General features: G+C 36.9%; 1 protein-coding gene across 2 annotated transcripts in view; it reads right to left on the bottom strand.

Annotated features, from left to right (window-relative positions):
• Positions 1-26,072, bottom strand: part of lrrk1 (leucine-rich repeat kinase 1) — a 97,364-nt gene that overhangs the window by 46,359 nt on the left and 24,933 nt on the right. For both annotated transcript variants that reach the window (XM_060884263.1, XM_060884271.1), the window contains 17 exons: positions 25,192-25,418; positions 23,589-23,716; positions 22,061-22,224; positions 21,758-21,895; positions 15,407-15,519; positions 15,141-15,220; positions 13,208-13,337; positions 12,965-13,077; positions 12,085-12,299; positions 9,024-9,188; positions 8,320-8,492; positions 8,107-8,227; positions 4,965-5,124; positions 4,488-4,764; positions 4,202-4,373; positions 2,328-2,497; positions 577-716 (listed from right to left, as the gene is read on the bottom strand). In XM_060884263.1, coding sequence (XP_060740246.1) covers positions 577-716; positions 2,328-2,497; positions 4,202-4,373; positions 4,488-4,764; positions 4,965-5,124; positions 8,107-8,227; positions 8,320-8,492; positions 9,024-9,188; positions 12,085-12,299; positions 12,965-13,077; positions 13,208-13,337; positions 15,141-15,220; positions 15,407-15,519; positions 21,758-21,895; positions 22,061-22,224; positions 23,589-23,716; positions 25,192-25,418 — 2,686 coding nt within the window. The remainder of the gene's footprint in view (positions 1-576; positions 717-2,327; positions 2,498-4,201; positions 4,374-4,487; positions 4,765-4,964; positions 5,125-8,106; positions 8,228-8,319; positions 8,493-9,023; positions 9,189-12,084; positions 12,300-12,964; positions 13,078-13,207; positions 13,338-15,140; positions 15,221-15,406; positions 15,520-21,757; positions 21,896-22,060; positions 22,225-23,588; positions 23,717-25,191; positions 25,419-26,072) is intronic.

The raw sequence follows: 26,072 nt of genomic DNA, 5'->3' as shown, positions 1-26,072 counted from the left end.
AGTGTCATCTTGTTGGTGCTTGATGAGCTGATTAGAGTATTTCAGAAATGGCTACGCTCCAGGGATTTGCAGCCAAAATAGTGTCTAATAAACACATTTACACAAAAAACATCCAGGGAACGGCAGATCTACAAGAGCAAACAGCTTGCTGATGAGAGATCAGAGAAGAATAGCCTAACTGGATCGAGCTGACAGGATGGCCAGGGTAAGTAAAATAACCACTCTTTATCATTGTCATGAGCAGAAAACATCTCGAAACATCTTAAAACTTTAAGACAAAAAAGAAACTTTTTATATCTTCTTTAACTCCTAAACATTTCCTTACAAAAAACTTCACTTGAATAATAACAGGTTATTCTGTCTATATGGAGCATCTGCCAAACTAGGCCACATATAAGCTGTCACTATAGAAACTTTAACATATCAAAAGGAGCACATAAATATAACCCTTAGAGAGAACCTGAGATCTCAGCAGCGCTGTATTATAAAAAGTAGTGTTGTGGTTTATTTCTAATAAAAGTCATATGTAAAAACATTATCAGTGAAATATATTTAAAGTGTATTGCATGGTCTCACCGGGAAACCACTGCTCTATAAGAGCGTTAACGTGGTCAGCGATGAAGGCCATGGCCGAGAAGTCTCTGGTCTCTGACTGACAGATGATCTTCATGCCCCCGCTTTTCTTTTTCTTCCAGTTCAGGTCGGATGACTCCACACTGCAGGAGGGAATGACAGTGAGTGCCTCATTCTGTACGTGTGTGAAAGTTTAATATACATCTGATGATCTCTCCCCCTCTCACACACACACACACACACACACAGGCACTTACACACAGACACACCCACATAAAAAAATAAGCCCATGGAGTATCACTGAGGTATTGTTGCTGTATGTCAAGCACAATTAAATGCTCTCCCTATTCTAAAACTTTAAAACGTTTGATTTAGTTCTTAGTTTTGAAACAATTAACATAAATATATAAAATAATATAAGCTTCTAAACTTCTGAGTACTGTCTGAATAATATAAACTACTGAATTCAACAGCACTGTGGTATAATAAAGATATATATATATATATATATATATATATATATATATATATATATATATATATATATATATATATATATATATATAAATAAAATCAGACAGCATTCAACAATGATTTGTCCCAGAGCTGTGATAGCTAGCTATTACTTGTTTATAACATCATCTATCTCTCCCCGATTAGTTTAGATAACACCCTGTAAATGTCCCTTTAAAACATGGCTTTAAATGTCCATATTCAGCTAAACACAGTGATCTCTAGTTTACATTCACCATCATTTACATTACTTTCAGCTACAATTTGGCTTTCAAACATTAAGGCCAAAATCTCATCGGCCAACTGCATGCCTGTGTTATCATTTTCAAACAGTTTGGCGACTTGTTTTACTCAACAGAATAAGAGGAAATTGTTCAAAGGAACAGCTGACTTTCTGAGAAGGCAGTGCTCACAGGGATACAGAGAAGCTTCGCTCATTGTCGTAAATCATATCAACAGTTCTACGCAACTTGCATGAGAAATGGATGTAGTGCATCGATGTAGGGATTCGCTCTAGGCTTGGGCAATAGATCAAATTGTATAAAATATTCAAACATAATATTACTCAATGTTTTATACATTACGTTTGATGACATTTAGTTGTGCTGAGGTTTCCTAACAAGCTGGAACGGATAAAATGCAATACAATAACATGACATTTGTTCAAAGCTGTTCAAAATAAACATACGATTGCAATTTTTTAAATTTGTTTAGAAACAAGGAACAAGAAGCATAATCAAAATTTGTCACTTCCATGTGTTTGGTGGTTTAACATCAATTAGCCAATAAATCATCAATGAGTACGGTGCACGAGTTCAAGTGTGTTGTTATGAAACACTTCAGGGTATTTAGGGATCTCAGAAAGAAAGGAAAAAATGAACTGAACACTTAATATTACAGTGGAATTTGTTCATTATTGTTGAGTATTTTGTGCTTTTTTTTTTACGGAAAACTACTTGAATTGGCAACATTTTATATTTAAACTTTCTATGCTAGCTATACTCATGTTTGACACACGTGAACCAAAGAGTGCTTTGGCTGAATGTGTGTTATAATGACATCACATGACATGTCTTGGCTCAAATCTGCTGTGATTTTAAATGTTTATTTGTTGGAAATCTTGAAATATTTTAATTTTTGCTTGATTTTGTGTTTATTTCTGCAATTGCAGTAAACCTAAAGGCACTTAACATAATGCTTGAAAGTGTCAATGTTCTGAAAAGCTCTATATAAAGTCTGACCTCAGGAATCCCCCATCAAATGTGACCAGCAGCCCTTCTTTCCAGTAGATTGTCTGGCTGCGACGTACTCGGAATGTGCTGCAGCGGTTCTTCTGCTGTTTCCCAGCAAAGCTGTAAATCACTGTGCTCCTGTTCCTCGGGCTCCGTGATCCTTTTTTAGTCTCTAAGGCCTGATACACAACACAGAGTATTTTTGTATTACATTAATGAAGTATGTGCTTTTTTGTGTACATATTAACTAATTAACTAAGTTTCTGAGTAAGAAAATTTCTACATAAGTGAATATGTTAGAAGGTGTATAAAGCATTTATGTTTGTATTTAAGCAATTATCCATGTAAGGAGAAAACTTATTAAGTATTTAATTCAGGGAGCATCTAATTTAAGAACTGTTAATACGTATGTAATTAAATAGGTTCAATTATGTATCTATGTATGTGAGTAGAAAACTAGGTAACTAGGTTCATACAAATTTAAGCATATACTTAAATACTGAAAATAAATAGTTTTATTAGTATATTTACATTTAAATAACTTAAGTAATTAAAAGTATTGTAGTAATCAATTTAGTAAACTTGAAATGTATGTGTGAGTAAGATTATATAATTTGGTAAACGAGCATTTATATAAGATTAATAAGTACAATAAGTATGATAGTAAAGTAAGCAAGTTTATAGTAAGCATTTTAATAAGTATGAAAGCAAGCATTCATCTGTGGTAGTATATAAGTAAATAATTATTTAATCAATGTATGTAATACTGACTAAGTTTGTAAGAATATAAGTAGTTTTATAAGAAAGGAGTCACAAAAACAAGTAATTAAGATGGTAATTAATAGTGTTTCTAATAAACGTTTGTAGTATGTCAGTATGTAAGTGAAAATTCATCTATAGATAATCAAGCACCTATAATAAGATATATTATCCTTTAAAGCAAGTAAATATATGAATAAAGCAAGGAAACACACTACAAAGCTAAAAGTATGTGGACACCTAGCCATTACACCAATGATGCCGTTCTTCTCCAAACTATTACCACAAAGTTAGCAGCACACAAATGTATAGGATCTTTGTACACCACAGCATTACAATTCCCCTTCAGTTGAACAAGAAGCTCAAACCTTTTCAAGCATGACGGTGTCTCTGTGAACAAAGTGAGCTCCATGACAAGTTTGCCAAGGTTGGAATGACATAAGCATCTGACTTCTCCTTGCCTGAGATCAGTGCCAGACATCACTAAAGCTCTTCCGGATGAATGATCACAAATCCTCATAGCTACTCTGTAAAATCTAGTGAAATGCTTCCCAGAAGAGTGTGTGTATGATGGCTAGGTGTCCGCATAATTTTGGCTATATAGTGTATCAGAGTAAGTGTGCAGAAATATAAGTATGTTTTATGTACCTAGGCACTGAAGATGGTAATTAAGCTATTAAAAGTATGTATCTAAGCATAAGCATTGTATCTAAGTATTGTTATTAGCATGTATTATTTTAGGGGGGGGCACGGTGGCTTAGTGGTTAGCACGTTTGCCTCACACTTCCAGGGTTGGGGGTTCGATTCCCGCCTCCGCCTTGTGTGTGCGGAGTTTGCATGTTCTCCCGTGCCTTCAGGGAACTTTGTTCTGTGGCACTTGTATTGCGTTTGAGTTTGTAAAGAGCTCTTACCTCAGATTAAATTATCTGATATTCTTACTCATAAGTTCAAATGCCAAATAAATAAGTGAGGTAAAAAGAAAGAAAGAAAAAATGTGAACCAGGTTTCTATACCAGGTAGTCCTATATAGCAATAAAGTTACATTTTTGCACCTCTCTTGAAGCCAAGGTTCCTTTGAAGAAGCATTATCATCCTGTAATAATCAAACAGAAACCCCTGTATACCTGTAGGTCCATTTGATTGAGGCTGATCAGCATGCGGGCGATGAAGCGCTCCCAGAATCCTGCTGGAACGAAGCTCATCTTAAAGTGGCGCTGGATAGTGTTCCTGGTATGTTGGCGGAAGCCGTGGATATCCATGGCTGGTTTGGGAGGCAACAGGTGTGGCAGGAGATAACTACAGAAATGGGAATACAAATGAAATGTTAGAGGGGCAAAAGTGACACGGGGCAACCATGTGGTTCCTGAGAACTGATTTTTCTATTTGTGTATTTTGGTTCTAGATACGAACCTGTTGCTGGCCACAGGCAGCGCAATCTCGAACTTGGCGAGGAATTGGAAATACTGCTCCTCTGTGTGCTGAGTAAAGCCGGTGCCGATCAACAGCATGCGCAGGTCCTCAGTGCGGATCAGGCCGTTACGCGCCACAGAGCGTGAGCTCTTCAAGTGCACAATCCTCTCTAAACATTCAGCTAGCCATACAGCATCCAGGAAGTAAAGCTTACACAGTCCATGACTCGTATCAGGGAAGTGCAGCACGGTGCCAGTCTCGATTAAAAAACTGATCGCTGTCAGAGTGCAGAAATAGTGCATAAAATAAGAGTCCACAAAATATCTATACTATTGCAATCTTTAAAACAGATTAACAAAGCAAGTTGAAGTGCATTAAATATAGATATGAACTTGAAATTAACAAAATTATGAGTTAGTAATATGAAACATTATTATGGCTGAATAATTGCTCAATTATGCAATAAGCATAAATTACCAGTCTGGAGGTCCTCATAGTCTTTGATATCACTGCCTGGGCTCTGTTCAATGATCTGCTCCAGCTCCAGATCTGTCAGATACTGGACCTCGTCTTCCGAATCTCTTCTCAGACGCTCTGCTAACACAGCCTCCTGAAGGGTCAGGTAGCTTTTGGGGATCTGCAAAACATGCACATGTACACAAACAAATTACATGCACATTATTTGCCATCACAACAACCCTAGCTGTAAACAATTAATGTGGAATAAAATTAGGTTTAATGCTCTTGTGATCTGGGAAGTCAAGTAAAAAACAATTTTCAATTGTTATGTCTGAATTTCTGTAGGCTTCATTTGCTGTGTATAAAGTTAAAGGGTTTTGTTTTGTCTGAAGAGCACAGACGTGGCTACACCCCCACAATAACCCAAAACAGCAGGAGGAGTGCTGGATTGCCCATGAGGCACCAGATCCTGAAAGAAAATCAAAGAGGATTGGCCCTCTTTGTTTTCATACATGCAACAGAGTCCAGCACATTTGCTGCTTTCCCTGTTAATAGCATGGTGGAAAAGAACAAACTAAATGCTGTACTCTTGCTGTAGTACTTGAGTAGATGGTTGACTGTAACAGTACTATTTTTTAGCATAAAATCATAGAAATCTTGAATGAATATAACTTTGAAAAAATTGATACATTCATTTGTGATCACTGTAAAAAAAAAAAAAAAAAAATACTATAAACCAAATGAAAGACAGTATGCAAATTTAAAATAATTCAATTTCGAGATCTAATAAAAATATAACAGTTTCCTGGTAAAAAAAAGTCTATGCACAGAATGCTTTTGTCGACAGCTGGTGGAGATAGATGGATATCTCCTACCCAATTTGTCAGATATCATTAGTTTTAGATGCTTCTAAGGAAACACTGATAATAATCTGCAAATTATGTGAGCAAAAAAAGCTGTGAAGATATCCGCACTCCACATCTCAGCATCAAACGTGTAGAAACATGTGCATGTATGCCATTAGCTAGCTGACGGTGCTAGACAAACTAACTAAGATCTTTGAACGTTTTGCAGTATGAAAGCTCAAACTTAAGACGTCACTTTGATGTTTGGTAGCGACTGTCGTGTTAAACATGCTGCAATGTGAATGTAATGCCTAGGATAATGTATTAGAGGTAATGTATTAGTTACTAGTTATTATTAATGTATTAGTTACCTAACTAGCTAGAAACATATATGAGTTTATAGGAGCTAACTACCTAAAAAAACCTACTGAATTCCCTACAGCATTTGAACAGTTACTGAACTATCCTGCTAACGTTAGCTTAATTTATATGTGCTTGACAATTGAGGTAGTTCAGATACTCAGATATAAGATCCAAAATGGTTTTCTGCTCTTAATAGTTAAAAGTAATTTTTTTTCCCACTAAGCACAGATTAGAAAAGCATTCCTTTCTTGATTCCGAGCTCCTGGATGAGATTGACCTTGGAGCCAGTAAGTTGTTGCTATGGCCAGATTTCAGACAATAACTCTCGATGCAAGCTAATGAAGTGTATCCTTACATAGGCAGTTCATTTACAACTTATTGTTCTATGTTGTATCACTGTGTGGCAGGGCTGTCAAGTGTCACGCAGTGAGAGTGACAGTCACGCATTTCGGCCTTTTGTCACGTTCTCCCGTCACACATCGTATTTGTCACGCAGAAAAACTTTATGACTATTTATCATATATATAATATGCCGCAGCGTCCAAAATGTGTCTGTCCGCACTGCTGTCTCTATGGAACCGGGCAGGAATCAAGCGCGTCTCCCCTGGAGTTCTTAGTCGAGCCTGACACTTATCAGCCAATGAAAAAAAGAGGCTACACTATAGCCAATCAGAAAATAGCACTATTGTATCTGGGTAAGATTTAACGCAACAACCAATGAAAAAAGTGGAGTTCATTAGCAAGGGTATTTTCGATGGTCGGTTTCAACAGCTTGAGCCAAACTGTTTTAAATGGGAGTCAACATTACAAATGATAAAGGAAGATGTCACGCTTGCCTGTCTTCAAAACTTGAGAGCCCTGGTGTGGGTTGCTACCTCAAAAGAAGTTTGCAAGGTAGCTAGCTAGCGTTCGTCCTGCACAAGTGGCCAAACCACTGCAACCTTTGTGTCTGGATTTTTTTTCTCGATCATAGTTTGTGGTTCATATCTTAATTATGGTGTGGTCTGTGACTGAAGACTGAAACTTAAACGATTTGTCACAAACATCGCATTTACAAGACCTCCTCTGGCTTTTTCAGGAACTAGAATTTAAGTGTCCATATCTCCAACCCATAGAGCAGTAAGCCGGATTGTGTTTACTTTTCAACGCTTGATCCAAGTGAATGCCTTAGTAGCCTGATTGAGCCAGCAATGAATTTTGGCTGTGGATTGACGTGTTTGATTTGAACTAAAGGACTCCAGGTCCTTGTTCTTGTCTGAATTTATTTTCAAGTCAGATTTATTGAACAGATTTTCAATCAGTATAAACAAATTAATTATTTCATGGGTTCAACACTGATATTCGATATGATTCAGGACACTCTTGGCTTTAAGTGAGAGATGTTTTTACCTCTGCTGTGATAGACTTACACAGAAATTTTTGTGTTTTTTTCAAAATTTTAGATGAAAATTTTATGAAGCAGCTCAACAGCAGAAACGGGTTTGAAAACACCATTTACTTTAAAGATCTAAACATTTGTGTGAAAAAAATCTACTTTCATGTGACCGTGTGTGTGACATGACAAAGCCATTCAATGCTGAACACAGGTACAATGGCCTCTGTTTAAAAGACTTAATAATTCCAGTTCCAACATGCAGAAGTTTCATAATGCAGATGACATAAAGCAAACAGAGATAATAGTCAAAGAATAGTGAAGATAAATATTAAGGCTTAATTTGTTTGTTGATGAATACACCCTGTGTAATGTAGCTGAAACTGCTCTCAGAGCTGCTTTAGAAATTCAATCAACACCTTCCAGACAGTCAGAATTAAGAATTCAACAGTATAAATATATACTGATATGCAACATATATGATATTACAAAGAATTAAACATATTAAGTTTATTAGACTTTCTGTTTGAATAATTGACTCTGTTTGTGTTTAAAGAATATAAAGGAGGTTGGAGCATACCAATCTTCCCACCAGTTTGTGGCAGCTGGCTGGGTTACTGATATCCTTCATGGAGCAGGCCACCTGATACAGAAGCCTCTTTAGACCATCCATGCCTTCCAGGTTCTTACATGACACCTCGCTGTCAGAAACAAACACAGAGATTCCGTTAGGTTCAGCACAAGTTAAATAAATTCCTGTGGTGTGTCACAAATGTGAGATGTCGACACTGACTGCAGGTGCTTCCAGGTGATGTCCGGGTATCCGCTGGCCCTGGCACCTGATGGTGTCCTGCACAGTGCCAGTATGTAGGCTCTCAATGTGGCAATCCGCTCTGTGCGAAACTTAGTGTCAATGAGGTCCAGGTGTGTGCCGATAACAATTACCGCTGAGTTTGGAGCACGTGCCTGCCACACACACAAAAAAAAACATAATTAAAAACCTAAACCTTAGCCATAACATATCTTCAATATGCTAACAGAACACCTAAATGCTCCCCTGATGAAACATCTCCCAGATACGAGCGCATACAAAACCAAATGAAACATAGATCTCAATCTTATCCCACATCACTGATAAATTCTTTAAACTGATTGCTCAGAAAGGGTTGAGTAATTGTCTACAACACCTGGTCTGACAGTAGTGCCAGCTGTAATCCAAATCACAGCTTCATATTAATGTGATCCTTCGAATACAGTATTATTTTCATTCACATGGACTTACATGGCTGATGTTCTCGTAGATCCAAGTCCGATAATAAAACGATTTTAGCAATGCCTTATTTAACAACAAGCTTTCTTTCTAAAAGAAGTAAGTTAGTAACATTTATCATAGTCAGTGTTTTGGAACGATCAATAACAGTTTTTATCACCTTAGTCTTATCACCTTAACAATAAGAATAAGTGAAGCATTTTCTTTCTAACTGTAGGTTTTCTCACCTCTATGTTGAGCAGCCAGGACTGCAGGTTGGCCACAGCCTCTTCTCCTAGTGCCAGGTTCCAGACCACCACATACAGAGCTTTATCCGTGAAGAAACACTGGTTCACAGTGGACATGCTGGCCGGACCTCCAATGTCCCACACATTAAAGGACACAGAGTCGACCTGTTTGTAGAAATAGTCAGTTGTTTAAATTCTCTCAGCAGTTATGTGCTACAATGAAATATCAGTAGGAGGAAAGTAATATAAAAGTCATTAGAAACTGTATGAACTGTGTAAGCAATATGGGGGAAAATGCTCAGAACTTGCTAATGGTATTGTAAAGATCTTACCCCTTAATAAGATTGATGTAATGTGAGTGATGCATTGACATATATAGAGGCATAACAATCAATTATACTAAGCATTTCTTTGTTTTTCATTACTTGGTTTAAAGTAAAACACAAATTAAAACAGCTCTCAGCTCAATAAAACGTCATTGGACACATCCATCCATCCATCCGTCCATTTTTGTTCCACTTATTCTATGCAGGGTTGCAGGGATCTTTATTCCTGGGTAATCTGTATTCCTGGTGTCTTGGGGTACAAGGTGGGAACAATAGATGTGGTGCCAGTACATCACAGGGCACAATTACACATTCACACACAGACAATTTGAGATACCAATCAGCCTACAATGCAGGTCGTTTGACTGAAGGAGGAAACTGGAGTACTTAAAGGAAACCCCTGAAGTACAAGGCAAACCCTAACCACACAGCCCCCAAATCGAGCACATGAATCAGTTACCTAAGCTAGAGATTGGATAAATACAAAATGACTTCAGGTGAATTTCAAGATTCCATTACAGACAAAAATATTGGGATCAATTAAATTAAATTAAATTAAATTATTAGGTAATTAATTAATTAGGTAGCCAATCAGGTAAGTGAAAGTTTTAGTATGCTTCTCAGTCTCATGCTTTGGTTTTCCAGAAACCTAAATGACTAGGTAAAAAATCTAAGAATGAGAATAAGAAACATAACATAATAAAATACTATGAACTAAAGAGTTAAATACATTAATACAGTTACAAAGTTGTTGCATTTTGTGTTGTTGCATGTGTGCATACACATTCTTTACGCAGTCAGCATGCTCTTGGACAACATTTTCAGTGATGAGCTGTGGGCTTTTCTCTTGACATAGCACATAAAATATATTTGTATTTTGCCTATGTTTTTCTCTCTCAACGTTTTCAAGAAGGGACTACACACAGTTACAGCACTGAGGTGTGTCACACCGCTGTGAAGTGGTTGGCTTTTTAGAAGAAGAAGAAGAGGGAAAAAATGCTGTTGTCTTTGCAATTTTCTTGTCCTGGGAATCTTAGCTACTGATTTGTCTACCTGGGCTATAAAATGACTTCTTTATAAGGATTTAGACACAACTCCAAAACTGACAAGGGGATTAAGATCAGGACTGTTTCAGCTCAGGAGACAATACTGAACCTCTAACAGGACAAAACTCAACTCAACTGAAAGCAACTTTTTTGGGAAAAATATAAAGGAAAAAAGAAATACTAATTTAGAATGTAGAAAAAAAATACACATGCACATTATGATGAGAATAATTTCTTAAGGGAAAAGCAAGACCTAGAGTTAAAGTTCAAATAAAAGTCATGCTTTTAAAGCTAACATGATAAATCGCTCGAACACAAAAAAAAAAAAAAGCAGCGGCAGGATTAGTTATCACAGCTGTCTAAGCTGGAACAGGGACAGTCTCTGGGGTTTTGAAAGTTCTGTGTATAGTGTGTGTGAGTGAGTGTTAGAATTAGAATGTAGCAATCCGTGTACAGTCAGTACGATATGTCAGCATGTGTGTCCATCTGTATCTATGGGCTACATTGAGTATTAAGTTCACTGTGTCAGGGGTTTGGGGAGTTGTTTGCATGAGATAAGATGCATCTTTGACTCACATCCCTGTGAGTCAGAAAGGATGTTCATTCAACCGACTGCCAGGTTGGGGTCAGAGGTAAATGTCTAAGGTGTTATTTACAGATGAAATGTACCGCGACTAAAAATTGAGACTATATTTATTCCTTCTTGTGTTAATGTTGACGTCTAGTTGTCAGGACTGTCTGTAAAGTGAATTATTTCATGTCTGTCTGAAGAAACAATTTAACTAGCTGTGCTGAATTGGAAAGAAATCCAACTCACTATCTGTGTAAGAAAAGACTGAAAGGAATCAAGGATGGCAACAATATACAGTGATCTGACAAGTAGGATCAATTAACCAAGGACTACCTGTGAAATTCAGATTTTTTTTTTTTGCTAGATGGAATTATAAATAAATAAATATAAATAATTGTAGCCTATTTAATGTTCAGGAAACCATAATCTCAGCCATTGACTGAACATCCGAAGCATATATCATTAAAAATGGAAACACTTCACGAGTTTAGAAATCATCTAATTATTTGGATTCTACAGGGTTTCTAGGAGACATGGGTGTCGCATTTTTTCCAAATGATGTGAAGTTCATGTTATAGAATCCTCAATATGCACGACTTTCCTAAATGAATGATCTACGGTTGCACACTTTTGTTTCCGTAGTAACATTGACTAAATATTTTCAGGCCCCAAAACATGACTCTGAATAAACACTTTTACTGAATAAAACATACTGTGATTGGTTGCTTTACCTGGCAGTCTGCTGCTTTAGCATTTTTTGATGAACTATACTTTCATGCCTTAATCACAGTCACAATACTGTGTGCAAATGGACATTAACGATTTAGTCTTAATTATAGTTGAAAAGGAGGTAACACATAAGTGATGCATTGATTGAGCATTGACTATAAAGCAATCTTCCACCATGATAAAAAATGACACACACCTCATTTCATTAGTTTTCTAATGGTACATGGAGCCATTCATAACTTCTCAACTTCCACAACTTCCATCACAATGAGTTTGAGATCATTAAATATGCCATATATCTTAATCACTAGATTCTGCAAAACACTGTAGAAAACTTGTAGCAAACTTGGATATATTCACATTTTGAAATTTGTGAAGTGCGTGTTTACATTATTCTTGACTCCACTGGGTCTTTCTAGGACCCAGGATGAGGTGCGGATGCTGTGATCAGACAAAGAGAAGGGTGAGTTTCTCCCGGTCTGGAGGGACTCCAGTAGAGCACTTTTCCCCTGACGCGGTGGCCCAACAAACATCAGCTTCATCAACCTGCAGGCCTCTGCACAGCGCAGCTCAGCACGCAGGAACGCCAGCACAGCTGCCGGACCTGACACACACACACACATGCACACACACGCATGCACGCACGCACGCACGCACGCACACACACACCACACACAGAGAAATAATTGAACACTCAGTTCAATATGGAAATGCTAAATTGAATTACAAGAACTGTGAAAAGCAGGGTAACCAGTGTGTATAACAACATATACCAAGAGAGGAGATTATTAAGGATTTTAAAAAGTTATTGATTGATTGATTGATTGATGGATAACTGTAGAAAATGTGCAGGTAGTTTAGTGGAAACATCTAGTATCTAGTATTCTAGTATACAATCTAGTATTTCCTAAAAAAAACAGAATTACACACAACAACAAATAAGATTCAACCCATTTCTAGGTATATTGTACTGTTTTGAAGTATAAATATTTCTTTTTCTATTTTCTTGCCAATTTAAAGCATTTCATTTTTAGAAAGAAGCAAAAGGATCTACCAATCAAATAAGATAAATAGTAAACTATAATAAGAAATTTTCTTAATAAGCTTGTAATAAGAAATTTTGATATCACTTTCTAAGAAGTCATGTTTTTGTAGTGAACAAGATGGTCCTAGCTAGCTGACTGACAAGCTGACAATTCTTCCAGAATTTCTGAAATCTGAAACAAAACTTCTGCGATGATTGAGACTAGGAGTACTGTCATGATGTACCATCCCTGCGGACATCTGCAGGCACATTGGTGATGTTTAGCTCTTCTATGTCCAGCTGCCAGAGGTTTGAGAGCTGGCCCAGTTCAGCTGGGAGTTCCTGGATCCCTGGATTACTGTGGAGAACAAGCCACACTGAATTACTGAGACCTTCCAAAAAGCATGGTGCCAATCATGAAAGAAAATAATTAGATTAGATTAGATTAGACATTGTCGTGTGATTCAAAGCTGAAGATCTTGACTCACTTGGACAGGTAGAGCTCAGACAGGGTTTTAAGGGTGCACACGGATGGAGGCACACACTCCAGCTGGTTGTCGTTGAGGTACAGGACTTCCAGCGAATCCCGCAGGATTTTGGGAAACTGGACAGGACAAGCTGCCAGGAGGAGCCACGAAAATGCAGAGGAGTTAAAGCAAATGTACGCTGTATGGCTAAACACTGCAACACTCTGATCACTAGCCATGCAAGGCCACGGCAGCGACTGCGGTATAGAACGGAAAGAGAGTGATCGCTCTCCCGTGACTGGTCCGTCTGAAGTTAACATTAGTGCCTGAACTGAAGAGAAGGGAAGGTTCAAGTTGGTAATGAAAGCTGCTAATGGCAGAGTGTTACTCAAATGCGGCTTCGTTAAATTAGAGACACTAGTGTTCAAAAAGAGAGGTCAAATTCAGGCGCTGCCACGTCTTCATTACCATGTCTTATAATGCGACACAGCTACTGGGGGTTTGTGTGTATAATCAAGCTGCTTCCTAAAAATCTCTGGATCAGTTTTTTTTTTTATTTCACCTGCCTTTATTTGCTGGTTCATAGAGAAGATATAATGTTCCTTCTTATGAATTTTTTTATATGAACATATGAGTTTCAGTCCCATAATATTAGCAGTAATATAATCGTTTTTAATGATGATTCCACAACCTGGATGCAGGCTTTCAAAAATGGTTGATCAGTCTATCGTAACAAAAATAATCCAAAACAACTCTTTTCCCACTGGCCTTCCCTCCATGAAATACAGTCCCTGGTACTTCAATGTATGGATAATTAACACTGGGTGAGTCTCAATCAGCTCCACAGTTCAGTAGTCAGGGCACTGAATAGGGAGTCGGCCATTTTAAGGGCTGACTTTCTCTATCTCAACTGCAAAATCCCTCGATTGTGCTGGAACATTTACTCTCTAAGAAAATCAATACAATACACCACAAAATTCAGGGAGCATAGATTCAATGCTTATTATGTTCCTTTATTGCGAATGACTTGTTTTAAGCCTCTCAGTTGGGAAAGAATGGGGGACAAACTCTTCATCTACAAATGTAAGCAGCTTGTAGCTTTAAAATGATTACGTACTTTTGCAGTGTTTCACTTTATTTTATGTTCTATATATGTTTTGTCTGAGTACGTGATTAAGATAAATTTATATGACATGCAAAATGTAAATATTTTATATATTTGCCTTTTTACAGTGACTGACGAAGTAATTTCTCGAAATATCACCAAAGATCAGCAGTAAGATGTCAGTGTATCAGTGTGTTTTAAACCAGGGTCGGAACGCACGTACACAAAAAATTGATTCACAATCAAGGGAGCTCAATGATACACAGCCACTTTCTCATGATGAAGACTGAACCCATTTTTTGCCTTGCAAATGAATATCCTGGCTTACATTCATACTGAATACAGTTTGCCTGCTGTCAGCTGTCTTCTACTTTGAACCCCGCCCTCACGTGGCACTTTCATATAAAACTGAGTTTGTGGTATATTATGTCCGCACCAAACATTGTTGCACAGTGTTAAAGCCAAAATAAAAATAAAATAATAATAATAATAATAATAATAATAATAATAATAATAAAGTGATAATGAGTGTGTTATTTCATCATAATACCCAAATAACCAATCATCAGCACCACATCATTTTCTGCCATGTCACGTTTGTGTTGAACATATGACACGTTTGCATATGTTTTTGCAACTGTGTAATTTGTTGTTTAAATTTTAATTACATATTTAGATGGAAATATGGCTGCATCTTCAAATACTTTGCTTTGCCACACATTCCCTACAGCACAGATGGCAAACTTGCCCACACAGTCTCACCCCCTCTACATTCACCATGATGCTGTAATTACAGTGCTACAGTATTACAGCTGTGCCTCGGTGAGTCATGAGCGTACTGTAGAGTACCTGGTTCTGGGTCTCTGCGGTGCCACGTGGTTAAAAAGGGGAGCCTCCTGGTCTTGGTGTTCTCCTCGGTCCTGATGTGTCTGCACACCCGAGAACAGCGGGGAAAAAGAAAAGCAGAAGCTATTTAACAGCGGTTGGAATTGTGATGATTCAGAGGTGGTTTGGATTAATTGAGTGGATATGAGTGGTCAGGGTGGGGAGATAGAGACATGTATATTTATGCATGTGTGCATACTTTATATGATGTGTGTATGTGTGTGACCTACTTCCCCAGCTGGTTCCTGGACAGGTCTAAGGTTCGGAGCTGAGAGCATTTCCATTTGTTTGGAGCCGGCAAACTGGAGATTTGATTCCCACAAAGCTTTAGGGAGACGATGGCCTGGAGAAACCACACACACACACACACACAAACACACACACACACAAATTACTGTAATTGGGACTGCCAAAGCTTGCATAGAAATACTCAATGTGTCTCTAAGTGTCTGTAAGTGTCTGCAGACTATTTCTGAGACACCCACACAGACAAAAGGAACACACTCAAGTATCGGCATACAGTTGAGTCCATAAATTTGTTATATTAACTGTCTAACACAGCAAATTATTTACAGTAAATAAGTATTACTATAAGCTCAAACTTATGACTTTTCAGATTTAATTTACATATAGATTTAGGAGTGTTTAACATTTATGTGCACCCCAGGTATCTAGGTCCATCTATAAAAAAGTGCTGTCATTTCTAATCCAGTCACACTGTTAAATTAAAGCCTACATTCTCCACTTTGAGCTCATCTTCATTATTGAATTTTAATTAAATGTGGTAAAAAACTAAAAGAAGATATATAAGATCTAAAATATATAAAGATCTAAAATATATAAAGATATAAAATAGTCAATGTCTATTTATAAACCTGACTGTACATATAATCCACTTATATATCATCCACTTACAACAAATCCACTTACAGCAAATTATTTTTTCTATGTCAGTTATAAAAAAGACATTGAACTGAGAATTCCAGATTTTATTAGGATGCAGACTGAAAACTAGGGAAGTGGTTAAGATGTTGGACGAATAATCGGAAAGCTGTGAGATCAAATCCCAGGACCCCCAAGCTGCCTCTGCTGGGCCCCTTGAGCAAAGCCCTTAACACTCATCTGCTCAGTTGTATAAAAGTGAGAAAGTGCAAGTCACTCTGAATAAGGCCATGTGCCAAATGCTGTAAACTCACACAACCCAACACTAGCCCCTGTGAACTGGTGTAATAAAATTCAACATATAACAAGTTGTATTTTCATCATAAAACAAATTCTGGGCAAAAAGAGTGCGACAATATTGTTTCCTGATAAACATGAAATCCATCCTGTGCTAAAAAACTAAATCAGTTTCATCATCATCATCACAATAAAGTACAACTGTCTAAGCTAAAAAAAAAACAAGCTAACTACAATGCATTCATACATGGAAAATCAACTCTGTGTTAAACAATAGACCTTATTCTCTACTGATAATATTTCTGATTATAAAACAAACTTTACTGTTGCACTGTAATTTGACTAGAGACATTTTTACTGTGCAAGAGACTTTTTTAAATATCCTGCTAGTGCAGTTATTACTAATTAGTTACTGAGAATGAATGAACAAATCCTTGTCCATTCCAATATATATTTTTTTCTTCAACTAAAGGATTTTTTTGACATCCCACAGTATCCCTATGTACAAAAAGAGAACATTTGCTGCTGAATTGTGGGTCATTGTTGGACTACATCCCTACAGTACACACCTAGTAAAAAAGGACCACAGTGCCACAGTATTCAGGTGCTTTCCACCAAGGAGAAATATCTAAACCAATCTGGAGGTGTTACATAAAAAAAAAAAAAAAAAAAAAAAAAAAAAACATGTCAAAAGAACTGTTTTCTTGTGTGAAAATCAATAGGAAATAGAGTTTATTTTTCATTCTCTATTTGTTGGATAACTGGAGAAAAACCTTGTCCATTACATCTACAGCTTACTGAAGCAAACTGTCTGCCAGGCAACTGTGAATGAAAAACTACAAGCCTGGGTATGTAATTAGCTTATACTGAGTGCTCAAATGCAATTTAAGACCAAATCAAATATAAAAAAGCACTTTAAAATGATTCATTCACAAGACACGTAAATGAACTCAAAAGCGTGTAACTAACATTTGCCTCTGTTCAATGGGGGGAAAAAAAAAATCAATCTGTACCATATTAACAATGGCCTAAAGAGTTCATTAAGCCCTTTCATTAGTACAAAGGAGAATGTATTAAAATTAAGATTTATTAAAATCCAAAACACCTTGTCTACAGAAACGTGTAGTTACTTAAAATGCAAATAATGCTAAGTTAGAAATGATGTTTGATCCCTTTGGAGTGTTTGCAACAACAAATTCATGATGTATTGTTTCTGTTGATGTCATGTTATGTTGCGGCTATGAATCAGTAAAATCAGTGAGCACAAAGGTTGAGGTTAACATCACGTTTTAGAGATGCAGTAAGGACACTTTCCATTGAGTAAATACACTCACTTTAATAAGAACACATGTGTAACCGATTATTCATTAACTAATGATGTGTAATGCTTTCTGTGTTATGTGAGAAAATCCTCAACAGTTTCTAAATTATGTAAACACTTAGGCACCGGCAAACATGAATGATCTATCTGCTTCTTTTTATAGTCATTTTATGCTGTTGTTTTTGTTATTATTATTATTATTATTATTATTATTATTATTAATAGTAGTAGTAGTAGTATTATCATTATTATCAAGCTTTATGTTAGATTCTTACACACTTTATTGCAAAAATGATGTGTCCACCTGACTATCACACCCAAATGTCCATATATGGACCTTCGTGTTGGCACAAAGTTGAAAGCACAGAATCGTGTAGAATGACCTTGTATGCTCTAGCATTATTTTCCCATCACAAGAAGTAGGGGGACAAATATGTCAACACATTTGACAACATACAACACATGGTCTAAAAAGTCATGGCTTATAAAGGTTGGTGTGGAACAACTTGAATGGACTGCACAGAAGTCTGATCTCAACCCCACTGAACACCTTTGGGATGAACTGGAATGCGTGACGTCACTAGTGCTCTTGTGGCTGAATGAACAACATCTCTCCAACATCTAGTGGAAAGTCTTCTCAGAATAGGGCAGGTTCTAATAACACCAACTCTGTGTTAACGCCCATGGTTAACATAGCACATGGGCACATACAAGTGCTCACATACTTTTGACCATTTAATTTAATGAACCACTTTCTCATTACAGTTTTCACACCTGACAGGACGTAAACTCCAGGGTGATTAGAAGTCACTCGTCAAAGTTTATGTTCCACACCAGTCACCTCTTTGGTCTGTATGTGAACGGTGTTACTGAGAGACTGAGATCGTCTCTTCCAGATTAGTGTAATAAACTACATCAGCAAGTGCATCACTTACTCTGTAGATTCCATTACAACCCTAAAAACACAACTCTCTACAAGTATTTTCTCAGAATGACCTTGTATCATGATTGTTACTGCAGTCAGCCATCTCCAGCTTGAAGGACTGTAATATTTCGAGATTATACAACGAGTTATATCACTCCTGGTGTTCGGTTTGCTTCTCTGTCATGTGTAAATCGCTTTGGCTTTGCAACAAACTCAACCTGAGGCTCTGTATATGGATGTTTGGAATTGGGCTCGAGAAAGAGTTCTTTCCTTGTCTGTCAAACTGCTCGAGCATTAAATTACATCCGTGATGCTGGATATAATGCTGCTCTGTGTCATTTCAGCTCTTATACACCCCAACTCTTCATTTAATGATATTGCAGCAGTCCCTGTAGTTTACTTAAGGTAATATTTTATAATAGGTTCTTTAATACAGCTTAATTTGTTAGTATTTACAGTAGGTCTGTTACTAAAGATAATAAAACTACCACAGTAACACGACTACTGTAAAACACTAACAATTAAAGCACTGCAGTAAAATGCATTCTGTAAAACACTAACAAATATTAAAACAATTATAGCTGCACACCTAAAGGTTAGTTCAGTATTTATTAAATTACTTTAACTAGTTTAAGAATTTGTTAGTGATTGACAGTAAGTGGCAGTAGTCATTAGTTTTACAGTAAGTGTGCAGCTACAGTAGTTTAATTAGTTGTTAGTGTTTTACAGTAAGTGTGCAAGTAGGATAGTTGAATTATTTGTTAGAATTTGTTTGGGTTGTACAGTAAGTGTTTTAGTATAATAGTTAATTAAGTGCTGTTCCAGTACAGTTATTTACTTGTGAGTATTTCAGAGTACTTTTGTAGGATTTACTATAGCTATGCTACACCATCAATTCTTGTAGTTTAAGTATTAGCGTGTGTTTTTTTTTCCAGTCAGTGCTACCCCAGCAGTCATGGTAGTTTGTGTGTTGTAGTTTTTTGCAGCTGATGTGTCATCATGTCATCCGATATGTTGTATATACTGTATAAGGTCAATCCATGCCTCAAGATATTTGTTGTTCTAGCAGTGCTCTGTCTAGTAGTTTATGTATTTATTAGTGTTTTAAATAAAAATGCCATTTGTTTTTAAATGATGAGTACAATTTGTGATTCTTTACCCAGTGGGTGTTTTAGGGGTAGAAATTGGAGTGCTTCAGCTGTTATGTAGTCAATACATTTGTTAATATTTTTATGGTTAGCGTGTTACTATACTAAACCTTTACCCATTGTTCACTATGATATTCCATAATATTTGTATTTGAAAATACATATGATTTTTTTTCTTTTTGTAAGCAAACAGAACTACGGAGTAATTTTTTACACAACAGAGAAACAAGCTGTCTGGAAATTACTGCAATCGTCAATGCAGACTCTGTTCGAGTTATTTTGTAACGGTATACTTGATGGTACACTTGCGAACAGATGCAACTGACAGCCCATTATGAAAAGTCGTACTTGATGTTTGAAGTATTCCTAGTGTTGACATTCAGGCCACCTGCACCACTGAGCTTCATGAATGAACAGACATCAGCTTCCTGCTAATCAGTTTGAATAGACAGATCCCCTGTTCTTTTTCTCCTCTCAGATTATGCAGATCTTGTTTTCTACTGTGTGTGTGTGTGTGTGTGTGTGTGTGTGTGTGTGTGTGTGTTTGTGTGTGAGCGAGATTTATACTAGATTTGAAGCTCTGAATCATCGGTGGTGAAATGCCAAAGCTGAGTATTTTATCTGCCAAGCCTCTACAAACTCCTTCAAGCAAAGAAAAAATTAATCTGTCAAAGAATTTTTTTTTATCTTGTTCTAAAAAGATTTCACTCCATAAATATAGTTCAGGTAAATCTTGCTGGATATTTTTTTAAGATTCAATGCTTTTGTATAAATCATCACAGACATAATACTGTGCTTTAAGACAAAATATTTGTTGTATTAGTCATATCAGTTACCTCACACACTTTCATGGCATATGTAATTATATCAAAATAAACTGATACCGAGCCTGTGTTTACGCCAATGTCAGTCTGATACCAATTCTTGCAAGAATTAGTCGTTTCTAATTACAACAAAACTAAATAACAAGAACAGAAGCAAAGTCTGAAAATGTTATAGTCAGCGAATGACTATTACAAACCATAAACACTGCACTCCATTACAAACCATAAACACTGCACTCACAGATACGTCCAACACTATGAGAGTAATGCCATCATGAGGTTAGATAGAGAATTACACATAAAAATAAAACACACTATGTCACAACTTCTTGTGACCTTGAACAGTGATTTGTTGGTTATAACCTTTTTTATGCCTTTATTTTATTGCATTGTGAGCTTTCTTTTATAGTGTTTATCTATGTTGTAGCATCCTGTGTTTTACTGTATATTGGTTTTTGATTGTCTTTTTTACTACTGGTTTCATTTTAAATTACTTTATCAATATTTGCATTATTTTGTCTTCTCTCTGCATCACTGGTTGAATTCTGTTGTTTTGTAAGTACTTTCTAAATTTATTTATTTAGGAACTTGAACAGATTCAGTTGATATACTTAAATGGAAACTAGACAGACAGACAGGTAGACAGACAGACAGACAGGCAGACAGACAGACAGACAGGCAGACAGACAGGCAGACAGACAGGCAGACAGGCAGACAGGCAGATAGATAGACAGATAGATAGATAGATAGATAGATAGATAAACATGACAAGTTGCATTTTGTTGTCTTATTAAATTCCAGAAAGACAGAAAAAGAGAATGTAGTAAAGGAAGCATTGTTTAACACTGTAATATTGTACATAACAACATTAAACATAACGAGCGATCAATACGTTTTTAGATGTTGCTCTAATTTTTTTAAATGCCGGCTTTAGCACTGGTAAAAGAAATCTGCTTCAGGCTGCATTACACCACACCATAGTTGATTATTTTCCTATTTACAAGTCATGTATTATTTCTTAAATATCAACTGGCAAACTAGAACAGCTTCTCTTTAAACACTGTCTTTTGTCACCCGCATGCTGCATGGAAGTCAGGCTCATTAAGATGCATAGTTGCGATATACTCATGAATATAGCTTCTTTTTTAAATCTTTTACACATTTGTTTCATTAACTTCCCTCACCTCAAGCTCAAATATGTAGGAGGGCAGCTCCTTCAGGGCATTCTCCGAAAAGTCCACTTCCTTTAGGTGGGTCCTCCAGAAGATGGAGATTGTGTCAGGAAGACTCTGGATCTGGTTGGATGCAGCTTTGCAGATTTTCTACATAAAAAATGACAGCTTGATTAGACTGAAAGGCAGCATGGTGATATTCGATCATATAAACATCAGGATATGACACTGCTAAAGAAGAAAGTGTTCAGTTTTAATCCAATAACCATACACATTCTGTGACAGGGAAAGATAGTAGGATGTCAGTGAACACACCAAGGGACATGCCCAGGGGTCAGGGAAGCAGCTCAGACGGTTCTTGCTGATATTGAGGCTGTTGAGGGATTTGAAGCAGTGTAGCACATGGGACGCAAGATCAGTCAGGTGGTTATCAGAAACGTCCAGCTCCTGAAGCCGGCGCAGCCCGATCCAGTTAGTACCTGGAGGAGAAAGAGACACAGAGAGAGAGAGAGAGAGAGGTAAAGCAAGAGAGAGAGAGTGAGCGAGAGAGAGAACAGCAGTTTTTTTCTATTCACTTACACATCATATTCTTAATGGACGTTATTCACAGACTGTAACTTAAGTAAAAATATGTCAATATTTTTGTTGGGGAAATTCTTGCTATTCGAGTCCATACGATAAGTCCAAAACTTTCCATACAATATGAATAGTGTCATATTTATGTATGTAATATCAGACTCGGGGGGGCACGGTGGCTTAGTGGTTAGCACGTTCGCCTCACACCTCCAGGGTCGGGGTTCGATTCCCGCCTCTACCTTGCGTGTGTGGAGTTTGCATGTTCTCCCCTTGCCTCAGGGGTTTCCTCCGGGTACTCCGGTTTCCTCCCCCGGTCCAAAGACATGCATGGTAGGTTGATTGGTATCTCTGGAAAATTGTCCCTAGTGTGTGATTGTGTGAGTGAATGAGAGTGTGTGTGCCCTGTGATGGGTTGGCACTCCGTCCAGGGTGTATCCTGCCTTGATGCCCGATGACGCCTGAGATAGGCACAGGCTCCCCGTGACCCGAGGTAGTTCGGATAAGTGGTAGAAGATGAATGAATGAATGAATGAATATCAGACCCAGATTCCATAGTGTTTGGAAGTGTATTTACAACCAAAAACATACCCTTCAGCATGTTAAACTGTCAGCCAGTGGTCCTGTTCTTCACACAGCTCTCAGTAAATGTAAGGTTAGAATCACATGGAACTGCCACATGCACATCATACTCAACACTGTATATGGCTTTATGTCGCTGTAAAATTTATAAAACATTTTCTCCATCAAATTCCTTAAATATATTTCAACTGAGACACATTTTACATTTATTTTAAGACATCATGATGACTTCAAATTCAAACATTTCCAGCATTTTGATTTTATATTACAGCAGGATTTAAAATCTGATCTATAATACTAAAGATTGCTTTATTTCATTAGTTATGAAGCGTTAATGAAACTGACACATCATACTCTTATTACATAAATTTAATTTGTCACAGATTCACACATTGTTACATGTTGTGAAGTCTTGCTCTTCATGATGTCATACAACATGCTCTGCTAGAACACTGCATTAAAGAGTTGATAACCTGTCTGCTTTTAGTCTATACACTCTTTCCACTTATGGTGGATGAAAAGCTCATATAAGCTGAAAAAAAGTGCTTCCTAAAAAGAGGAAAGATCAGCAAACTGCAATTTGTTAATCAGCCTCATGAGCCTAAATTGTCTCATCAGTCCTAATCACACTTCTAAATAACCAGTTAGACTCTGAATGTTGTGTGTTTGTGTTGTGTTGTGTGTGTACCATTAGGGATGTTGAAAAGGATGCTGAGTTTGTTCTTGGCTGCGAAGATTCTCTGGATCTGGCTGAGATGCAGCAAGCCAATTGGGAGACTCTCCAAATCGTTCTCGCACAGATTGACTTGTTGTAATCTTTCGAGGCCACACACACACACACACACACACACACACACACACACACACACACAGAGAGAGAGAGAAAGTGATGTTACAGAAACTTCAACGCCACATATATTTAAATAGCAAAAATGTCTTGATCTTGTTGTACTACACAGGAGTGTCTAATCTTATCTGGAAAGTGCTGGTGTGAGTGCAGGTTTTCAGTCACACCAAGCAGACACCTGTGTCTAATAAAAGTTAAGATTCTACTGATTAAACTAGTGGAATTAGGTGTGGATCCTGCTTAATTGGAATGAAAGGTCTTTACTCCAGAGCTGCTGCATTATAGCTAACCCTGTGCTCTGATCCAAACTCCCTAACAAGTTGGAATATGTGAAGAAAAGAATTTCACTGTGCTGTAAAGTATATGTGACAAATAAAGTCTTATGGGACATAAAGTCTTTCACTAACTACTTTAAAGTTCCTGTCAAACTGTCATGAAGTGGGGGTAATACAGCAGACTGGACAGACGGCGCTAGGAAAGCAAATGGGAGCAAAAAAGCCAATAAGCCTTCATTACGTAGTGATCTGCCAGCTGCAATTACAAACCTATTCTCCTGAACGTGAAATGAGACTGTAGGACACAGAATAATTGATGTAGATATTGTGTATGAGAGGAGTATCATAGCTTATTAAAACATCTTCCTACCCCTCTACAGGTTATGTACTGTAATAATGACCCAGTGGGGCATGATTAAGGAATAGAAGGAATAGAAGGAATAATTAAAGAATCTGAATACATAGAGATTTTCTAATAACAAATAAGTTTTAAATTAATGACATTTTATAGCACTATATACTCATATTTGTGCTAGAATGTTATGCCAACTTTCTAACAAATATACAAAATAAACAAACTATATGTCCAATTAGTGATGAAATCTAAGTAGTTTAAAAGCATACTGTCATCAGTGTCATCGTTTTTTCTGGCTGCTACTGAAAAAAGAATTTGGCATGTAGTGCATAATGTATTACGTAATGTATGTAGTAAAAAGAGTTAAAAAGAACTCAGCCTTGTTTTGTTTTGCATGAGAACATAAAACCCTACAAAAGAAAAGGTACAGAAAAAATGTATATGTAATTGATTATAATGATCGTCATCAAGACATTTTCTTCACATTTGAAGAGTCAGAGAATTTATTTTGCTCTGCAATTGTAATCAAATCTTTTATTAAATTTAACATTTTACAACCAAACATTTGCACCTAACACAAATACTTTTTTCTTTCAGATTTTTCTCAAAAATAAAGAAACTTTGCATTAACTTTGCAGAAGAATGTTAGTTACTTTTCACTGACAATAGCAAAAGAAAAAACAAAACAAAAAAATAGCCAAAAAACAAACACAGGACATGCTGAGGGGTGCCCAAACTTTTGCACACAACTGTAAATGTGCCCACCCATTTAACGTTCTTATGAAGGTCAGTCTTGTTTTGTGTTGCACTGTACCTGATGCAGATGATCTCCTGAGAGGACTGGGGTGTATGAAGCTCTTTGAGTTTGTTGTGTGAGAGGTTGAGTGTGTGCAGGTTTATGAGGCCCCATGGCACCACCGAGGGCAGAGAGTTCAGGCTGTTGTGTGACACATCCAGCACTGTGATCCTGGAAGAAACATCCAGGAACCAGTCCAGCTCCAACCATGGCAGCTTTAACCGGGACCACTGCACACTCACAGGCTACACATGAAGATTCACAGATGACAAATATTAATCTCCCTAGAAATCTAAAAAAAAATTAAGAATTTTGAAGCCATTGGCAACATTTTTGATTTGTTTATGTTACAGCACATATGCTTTAGTACGATATTCTTATTTTTTATGGAGTTACATGAAAAATCATTGAAACATCGAATGATTTCATCATTTCTCTAAAGGTTCTTGTTGTTACTGTTTTACATTTACATTTACATTTACAGCATTTGGCAGACGCCCTTATCCAGAGCGACGTTTTTGTCATGTACAAAAACTGATTGTGTTAATGTTACTTAATTCAATCACATGGAACCAAAATACAAATGTTAATTACATAAATGTAACAAGCTTATTTTCCACAATGTATGCATGTGCAAATAAATATAGGTAAATGTAAGTGTGGCTAAACCACTTTACTTAAACATTAGTCTGGTAGATAAAGTTAATATTAGCATTGGGGAATACATAGTGTGATGATTAGCATAGATACATAACTCTATGCATGAGTTAATAAATTTAACTAAAATAAATTGCATAGGTAAATAAATCTGACTGAACTTTAGCATGAGCAGATTAAATGAGTAGCTACTTAAATACTAGGTGGTACAAAATATCTTACTATTTTTATCTTGAATATTA

Source organism: Tachysurus vachellii, chromosome 1 (genome assembly GCF_030014155.1).
Source record: "Tachysurus vachellii isolate PV-2020 chromosome 1, HZAU_Pvac_v1, whole genome shotgun sequence".
Lineage (NCBI taxonomy): Eukaryota > Metazoa > Chordata > Actinopteri > Siluriformes > Bagridae > Tachysurus > Tachysurus vachellii.
This window is presented reverse-complemented; position numbering and strand designations above follow the sequence as displayed.